At 34.3% G+C, this 9101-nt stretch overlaps 1 protein-coding gene across 3 annotated transcripts; it reads left to right on the forward strand.

Annotated features, from left to right (window-relative positions):
- The first annotated feature begins 1205 nt into the window (after window positions 1–1205).
- Window positions 1206–5574, forward strand: LOC105059393 (probable calcium-binding protein CML7). 3 transcript variants are annotated; one of them, XM_019855306.3, is made up of 2 exons: window positions 1206–1751; window positions 5061–5574. In XM_019855306.3, exon 1 carries the CDS (start codon window positions 1263–1265, stop codon window positions 1704–1706), a length of 444 nt encoding a protein of 147 aa, XP_019710865.1. In that variant the 5' UTR covers window positions 1206–1262; the 3' UTR covers window positions 1707–1751; window positions 5061–5574. The 3 variants fall into 3 exon arrangements, with proteins under 3 accessions (XP_019710865.1, XP_010940969.1, XP_073106291.1); XM_010942667.4 differs by lacking the exon at window positions 5061–5574 and adding an exon at window positions 4707–4997; XM_073250190.1 differs by lacking the exon at window positions 5061–5574 and adding an exon at window positions 4712–4997.
- Window positions 5575–9101: the final 3527 nt, after the last annotated feature.

The following is a 9101-nucleotide window of genomic DNA, read 5'->3' on the forward strand; positions in this document are numbered from 1 at the left end:
GGGCTTTGGTGGGCTGAATTGGTTTTGGGCTATAACAGATACATAGGCCAAGAATCTTTAACTATCTTGTGCATATGTGTGTGCATGTGTATGAGAGAATGCACGCAATATATATATATATACAAACACATTTACATATATACATAAATTTAAAGGATCTTAACCTAAACCTGGCTTAATCTTCCAGTAGGTCGAGATTGGTTGGCTCATATCCAGCCTATAAACAACAACTTACCAGATTATGCCAATTGGATTCAAATTGGATTGCACTGAGTAAATAAGTCCTGGAGGTGAAAGTAGTATAGATATTATTCATCCGGATATATTTTCATATCCAAATCAATCTAATATCCGTATCTATATCCATATCCGTCAAAAAAAAAATGGATATGGATATGGATAGATAATTATCCGATTCGTATCCGAATATCCAAATCGACATATAACTCTATATAATTTTATATAGTACTTATTAATTTTTTAAAATAATATATAATTATATAAATATGTTATTAATTTAGTTTATCATTTATTTAGTAATATCTTTGATTCTATAACCATAAAGTTTAATTATCTAAGTTATATCTATAATTATATCTATACTTCTAGTATCCGAATTGTATCGTATCCATTTAAAATAAATATGGATATAAATTTTTACATCCGAATAATATCCATATCCGTATCTATATTCATTAGAAAAAATAAATTTGGATATGGATGGGATAATATCTGATCCAATTTCAGTCCTAATAGGTCCGGTCCAAAATTGCCATACCTAATTGTAACCAATACATGAAACAAACATATTTAGTTTGCATAGCTGATTGCGATTTGGATTTTTTCATAGATTTTGGTTGCTAATCAGTCATCCTGCCATGCCAACCACTGGCGAGTGATTTACACCAACCGACAGATTAATGAGATTATGATTACTTGCATAAGAAACAAGTCCTTATGAGAAAACAATGCTATTTTACAACCAGTAACGTATATTATTAAGATACAAAACCACCCTTACTATTTTTATCATGCCTTATTATCCATTAATACCTAAACATGGAGGATACGAGAGATGGCTTCCCCAACTCCCGTCGGACCAAGCAATCCAATCCGAAATCAAGCCCCAAAACGCCATGCACGAATCCCATAGCCCACGTGTGTCGTGCTACCGGTTTCCGCAACTAACGGAGTTAAATAGCCCTGCCGATTGACCTCGCCAGGAGCGGAGCGGAAGAAAGAGATCGACGGCAAAAGGGAAGATGGGGAAGGAGCTGACGGAGGAGCAGGTGGCGTCGATGCGGGAGGCGTTCTCCCTCTTCGACACCGACGGCGACGGCCGGATCGCGCCGTCGGAGCTGGGGATCCTCATGCGCTCCCTCGGCGGTAACCCCACCCAGGCCGAGCTCAAGGAGATCGTGGCCGCGGAGAACCTGACCGCCCCCTTCGACTTCCCCCGCTTCCTCGATCTCATGCGCGCCCACCTCCGCCCCGAGCCCTTCGACGCCAAGCTCCGCGACGCCTTCCGCGTCCTCGACAAGAACGCCACCGGCGCCGTCGCCGTCGCCGACCTCCGCCACGTCCTCACCACCATCGGCGAGAAGCTCGACCCCGCCGAGTTCGACGAGTGGATCCGCCAGCTGGGCGTCCCCCCCGACGGCACCTTCCGCTACGAGGAATTTATCCCCCGTATGGTTGCCAAGTAGTGACGATCGGTCTAACCTTAGGATCCGATCTGATCCGAGCACTGGGTACGATTCTTCTCGTCGACCCATTTCTCGCCCAGATTTGGTCGATTAGGATTTATTAGGTTATTGGGATCTAATTGGTTCTTTGTGTAATCACTGCGTTGCTTGGGTCTTTGATTGCAATGATGGATATTGGAACCAAAAGTTCGAAGCTTATTGGGATTTAATTGGTTTTTTGTGTGATCTCTGCGTTGCTTGGATCTTTGATTTCAATGATGATGTTGGAACCATGAGTTCGAAGCGTTTTTAGGTTTCGCTTATGGATTGCTAGTATGGAATTTCTTTTGTCTAGTTGTTCATTGAAGATGAGTAATTTTTATGAATTTACATTGGTTAGATGTGGTAATGATATTTTTTTTCCAAAATTTGAGAGTTTAATTTCTTTTATTTTTGGATTATGGTTCACATGGTGGCAAATGTTTTCCTATTTTAACACGTTGCAAAAATATTGTTTATAAAATATATAAGCAATGGACGTTTAATAATCAATTTTGTGTGATTTAGATATCTTTAAGTGTTTCTATTGCCTTTACACATATTTTTTGCAAAACTGTTATGATGCCTACTGATGTAAATTGGAAGAAAGAGATGCACTGGATTACTGAGGAATAGAATGAGAGGAAAAATATGAGGAAACAAGTCTGCACATCAAGGGCAATGTACGATGAAACATGTAAGATGGGATCCCTGGAGTAAGCAAAAATGGCATGAATGTGGAAGTTTGATATACCACGTCGGAAATAGGAATTGCATGATCTCTGATAAGCTAAAAAGGAGTGGCAACAGACAGAGTTTAAAGTGGGGATCTTTCAAAAATATCTGGGTGAGCTTTTAGCTTTAAAGTCTTGAGGATAAATAGAAGCACCAGATTGCTGAGGTTGTTATATATGTCCTGTGGTAAGCTTAGAACAGATGCATGTCCAAAATCTAGATAGGAAGGAAGATGGACTGCTTTTTGAAATCTTGGTGATCTCTGAAATTAATATTTGATAATGCAAGTAAAAGTAGTATTTAGAAGGATAATATGCTTACCTTTTGAGAATATACAAACCGGTCCCAGCATACCATGTGTCATGGGATGGGGAAGTTTTGAGTAATTTCTTTTGTCCATCCTTTATGTGATGTATTGCATGAACTATGTGAGACCTGCAAGCAGCTCGATATAAAACAAGTTGGTGGAGGAACAAGATAACACAATGAGAAAAATCAGGATAGGCTTCTTTGGAGTTCATATTGTAAAAAACATGCATAAATACTTTTAGTTTGCAAACACCCATCCTGCCATCCATTCCCAGCAAAGGGAAAGGAAAACATGTTTGCTTGAAGGAGTTCTAGTTGCTAATTAGAAGTGTTGTTAAAAGTTATGGCCTTCATCCTGCACTTTCAATGTGTTTGGTCAACAACAAAGTGATCTAACAAAGCATTCTTTCACTTTGTGTTAATCTTTGATATTGTCCTGACAGTGTTTCTTCTATTGTATTGCACAACGATGATGATAGAGCGTCACAAATCATTTTCTTATAGTAAGTTTTTCTAAACAATGATGGAGTCTTGCGGACTCACTTTTCATAGTTGGCTTCGTTTAAGTAGAAGAAAGGCCCTAAAGATGATCCTCCTATATTCCACGGCATCTAGCTGTCGTGACTCAATTTAAGCAAGGGTTAAGGATAGGAAAGAAAGGGCTAGCATTGGGGTTAGTATGAGGGTTGACGAGTGGAGTAAGCAAGTAGAAGATACCAAGAAAAGCCTCAAAGGGAATTGTTAGGTCTGATGGACGTTAGTATCATTCATTGAAATGCTAGTGACCGGTGATGGGGGATTATGCAGCTGGGGAAAGTTGGAGATGGTTGAGAGTTTTTGGCAGTCATGTTGGCCAGTTGAGTCCATTGAGAAGAGGCATAATGAAGAAGAAATATGAGGTTGAGAGGTTTCAACTCTTAAGGAGTTGGGGTTGTATCTCATGTTTTATTGTATATGATCTGAGGCATTGATTATAGCTATTAAACAACAATGTAATAAGCAAATTCCCTAATAATGTCCATTTGGCAATAATAAGTACACTATTTTTTGTTGATAAATATTAAATGATTGTTGGTTATCTATGTCTATGAATTATTTTGTTAGTTGTTGAGCTTAATCAAATGGAACATGAGATCTCAATGAGGTTTCAACATGCAAGGAATTGGGGTTGTATTTGGTGTTTTATTGTTTATGATCCAAGTCATTGACTGTAGCTATTAAAAAAACAATGTAACCCGAATTGTTTATTCGGCTCAGTTTTCAGATTAAGATCTCATGGAGATAAATTCCCTAACAATGTCCATTGGCAATAATAAAAAATTATGAAACAATTTTTGTTCATAAATACTAAATGATTGTTGGTTATCTATGTCTATGAATTCTTTGTTTGTTATTGAGCTTAATCAAATGGAACATGAGCATGCTTGCTAATCTCAAGCTCAAGATTGTTGCTGACCAAGCAGATCAAGCCAAATTTTTTTCTTGGAGCTATGCATGAATAACTTGCTCTTTTGACATTCTTAAGCAACTTGGCAGAAAGAAAAAAAAAAAATCTTTGCATGCACGGAGCTGCAATGATTATTTGGGTACCTTCAATCTGACAGTCCACAAATAATAAACATCTCAAAAATCTTTGTCATTTTTTTCTTGCTGTGTTATTTATGGGCAATTTCTTCCATGAACATTTAGAAATTTCAGATGAAGGTAATACATGGCTCATTTAGTGCATCAATCTATAAACATTCTTTTTGAATGTGTGACAAGATGATAACTTCATCATTACCTTTAATTTATTGGTGTTGAGCTGGTTTGAAGCTTTAAAAGCCTTTCAGAGCCCTGTAATCTGTATCCGTAAATTTCCTTTCACCTTGATCTTTGTCTTTTCTGCTGTTGCTGTCAAAGACCAACTTACAATGCTTTTCATCTCTTTATTACCAGAGCAGGGTTCCTGTTTCATGCGGGGGAGTTCATGAAGAGAAGGGGAAAAGATGAAGTAAAAATAGTCTGACAAGTGACTGGTCATATTTTCTCAAGCAATAATCTACTTTGGTTGTTAGTTTAATTTTTGATCTGCCAATGCTTGAGCTTTGAAACTTGATTGAGTAGTTTTAGTTTTTTGCCTTGTTCTTTACGGTTTTCATTTATTTGGGGCATGTGACTGGTGACTCATGTATCAGTCCCAGGAGCTCTTAAAAGTTAATATCCAATCTTCAAGCAGACTCATTAATACTTGCTGTTGGCATGCTCATTAAGCTTTTTTGAGACTATTATTGACACTCCCAGTTCTCGCAGTGCTCCAAAACCCTGCAGCTCGAGCAGCAGAACTGAATTCTGAGTTAGTTCTACTCCCAGATGACTTAATTGTGAGCTAGAACTGTTGCAGGCTGACAAGATCTATGCTGAAGGTTTCCGTGTGATACTTAAAAAGAAGTTCTCATTGCATGAAAATAATGTAGATCTGAGGGGCTGATGTTATGTAAATGTATCACTGCTTTGCATGCATCTTTTTAGACCTTAATCTGTGGCTAGCTTGAAAAGGAAAAATGTAAGCAGCCAAGCTTGTATCTCAAGATTCAAGAGTTAAGGAGTATGTTTGTCGAAAGTGGTTGCCATCATCCCAAGCTCGAAGGTGGTCAGTAGCCAAGCTTGCATATTGATGACCTTTTGTGCAAACATGAGTGATCTGAAGAAGCATGAAATCTGTCTGCAAGGTTTGAAAACTCAATCATGGTATCAATTTGATAGGGGATGCCACATTATGGTTTTGTCACTTTTGGTGATTCTGGAAATTTTATGTTGTTATTTATCGCTCATGAAGTTTGGACCATCTACCAGCTACATAGTTTGTCTTACATATTCACCCAGATAAATTAAAATACAGGAGTTCAGGATACTTGCAACAATGGCAGTACTGTGTTACTGCCTCCTGTTGAATCGCGCTGGGTATTCCCATACGCAGCCTTGATGATGAAGGCACACATCTATAATTTCCAACAAACGCTTGCTAATATTTTTTTTTCCTTAATTCCAGGGAGATGTATGAATACTACAGTTGTCACAATTGAGCTATAGGTAGGGATGGTAAATGATCTGAACAGGCTTGGAGGAAGCTTTGATCAGGTTCAATTCAAAGCTAAATGAACCAAACTTGAATGAGCAATTTAGGCTCGAAATTAGTTTCAAACTAAACCGGAAAATGATCCAATTAGATTCGAAAATATATGTTGTGTGCGTGTTTATGTTATAAGGTAAGAAAATAGCTTTGGTTCTTAGATCTAATGATTTATAGTTTTAGAATTCTTTCAAGGTTGACTGTTTTATTTAAATTTCAAACACGTTAAATATTAACTCAGAATTGAACCAATGTTAAACTAAGCATTAATTCATAATGGAATCGAGCATTTTTGAAGTTGATTGATTTCTATTTTGAATCCAGCTTGAAATAGAGTAAACAATAAAGTTTGATTTTTTACTTTCAAGCTTAAAATTAATTTCAAACCAAACTTAAATAAACCCATGCTAGATGAAGTTTGGCTCGATTGCAACTCTAGCTATAAATACTTCATGGGGTATAGTGTTATGCTAGTTGATTGTGGCCAAATTTCACCTGCTTGATTTTGATCAACTTCTATTTAGATTTTATTTTTTTCTTGGTGCTTATCTGGGAAATGGAATCTGTCTTTATTTGCATACCTATAGAGGTTGTAAATGGCAATAGGCAGCTATAAAGGTTATTTGTATGGCCAAAAATACAGCAAGCCAATTCCACTGATTTTAACTCTCAACAACCAGTGCACTAGGGTGGCCTCAGCCCTTTAAGCCTTAGTTTTTGGTAATTCCTAGACAGAAAAAAGAAAAGAAAAAGAAAAAAAAAAAAAGGAAAACCTCAATAAAACAAGTCATTTTAGCTACAATTATTTCACATAACTTTTGGATTGACCAGCTGAAAAATCCCCTTCCAGTTGGTTTTATCCACCTTCAAAAGCTTCACACCACTTCAAATGGCTTGATTAAAGCCAAAAATGGAGGAAATGATTGGAATCAAGTGGTACATAGCCTTGCAAATCCATGCGAGTTCAGCCCATGTTGATGGTGTCTGATATAGCCAGTATAAAAAATTAGATTTTTAGTATCAATAAAAATTATTATTAAAAATATAAAATGCCGCTACTAATAATTTTATTGATGGCATTTTGGATCGTCATTCATTATCACTAACACTCAAATCATTAATATATTAGTGATGATTTTTAAAATTGGTCATTATTAGTCAACTCAATAGTGATGATATTATTGTCACTAATATTTGTAATAACAGTGACAATGATATGTTTATCATAAAATCTATTATTGCTAGTAACGATAATATCGTCACTAATATTTATGATAATTATGATGCAAATATTCTCATCAATATTATGTCTATTAGTGACACAAGTAGCATCACAATATTTTTTCTATAGTAACCACAAAATCGTCACTAGTGTTAGTATATTAGTAACAATACTTTTTATCACTAAAATAAAATAATATTAATGATAAATAATATCGTCACAAAAAATATACAATATTGATGATAATTAGTATCACTAAAAACTTTGTAACCATTAAATATATTTTTAGTGACGACAAGATGTCACGAATAATGATTTTTTTGGAAAAATAAATGATCTTTTAAGTATATGTTGTATTATCTTTTTTACAAATTGAGATCGATTTATATTCATAATAACAATAAACATAGATGCGCACAAATTATATATATCAAATCCATATGTATCCATTACAATGTTAAATTGTGTCCAAAATATAATTATAAATTTCAATCCACACATATCTATGGTAAAATATAAAAAACACGCGCTACGACCCTATGATCTGCATAATGCATGAAAATCATTCTGTATAATGCATAAAAATCATAATTGATCCTAAGAAAGTTTAATTACAATCTTGTATAATGAACACATGAAAAAAAAAAGTCAATTAGTATAATTTAGAAATATAACTTATATTAATATAATTATATAAGTATTACAAGGAGAAGAGAATAGAATTATGAAAATAAGATAAATTAGGTAATCATATAATATATTTTTAATTGTAAAACTGACATTAATAGTAGGGACAGTCGAGGAAGATGCACTAGATAGTTGGTTGAAAAATGACCTGTCACTACTAAAATATACAAAAAGAGTAGCCATTTGATGTTGCAAGCTTTCTTGAATTTCTTTTTGTATTTCTATATATTGTGCCTCAATAATCTTGTACTGAATCTTAAATTTTGCACGTTAGAATTATATTTCTGCTTGGAGTTGTGAATTAGCATCCTCTTGCTTTTTTTCATCTTAGTAAGTCTTTGGATTTTATTCTCTAAAATATTAGCATACTTCTGTACAGCTTTAACCTGTGCATGGATACTCTATCTTTCTTTGAAGGTAGATATGATTCCTTCTTTTCTTAAACCATGTGAATAACCTGACCTCCTTCCCAATACAAGTGTGAATGCTCAACTAGTGGTACTGATGCAAAAAAAAAATTTCTCTTGATGAATCTCATCCATCTCTTCAAGCTTATTCTATATTTATACATAATAATAAAAAAATATAATTAAAAATTATCAACATAAAATTATCAATCATAACAATTATATTCTACATACTATAATTTCTTCTCCATTTGGAACAGACCAACTTCTATTAGATCTCAAATGAGTGATCTTCCAAACTGTTATAGCATCCAGCCACTCTTTAGACTCTGGATCTTTCTATTAGTAATAAACAAAAAGAAAAAAATAAAGACAAAATCTTAGACCTTAAGTTAGAAAAGCTATGAACTTCTAACTATTGTATAATAGTAGAAATTAATATAAGTATTACCATCTCATAGACTTTTTGTACTTTAAATGCTCGTATCCTATTTTAAAAAAATATATTAAATTTAAAATATATTAAGATAATTAAAAAAGCAAACAATGTAGTTAAAATTATCATAAGAAAGTATCTTGAATTTTTATGTACCCTATTTATGCTCCGTCAACCACTGCCAATCTTCTAGAGAAACATCATCTGAATAATCCTTCTTTTCACAGCATACTTTATAAAGTTGAATTCTATATTATCTTTATATTTATTTCATTATATATGGATAAGCATCATCTGAGAAAAAAAAATTATCCTAAAAATCATATCAATAACAATACTTATTTATAATAATTAATCAAATAATAACACTATATAATTCTAAAGATGTACAAAATTTTTATCAATCATGAAAATTTATTTTCCAAAATAAACCATATATATACATATGTATGAACCTTTAAAAATCTTC

The sequence above is a fragment of the Elaeis guineensis genome, chromosome 16, assembly GCF_000442705.2.
Source record: "Elaeis guineensis isolate ETL-2024a chromosome 16, EG11, whole genome shotgun sequence".
Taxonomy (NCBI): domain Eukaryota; kingdom Viridiplantae; phylum Streptophyta; class Magnoliopsida; order Arecales; family Arecaceae; genus Elaeis; species Elaeis guineensis.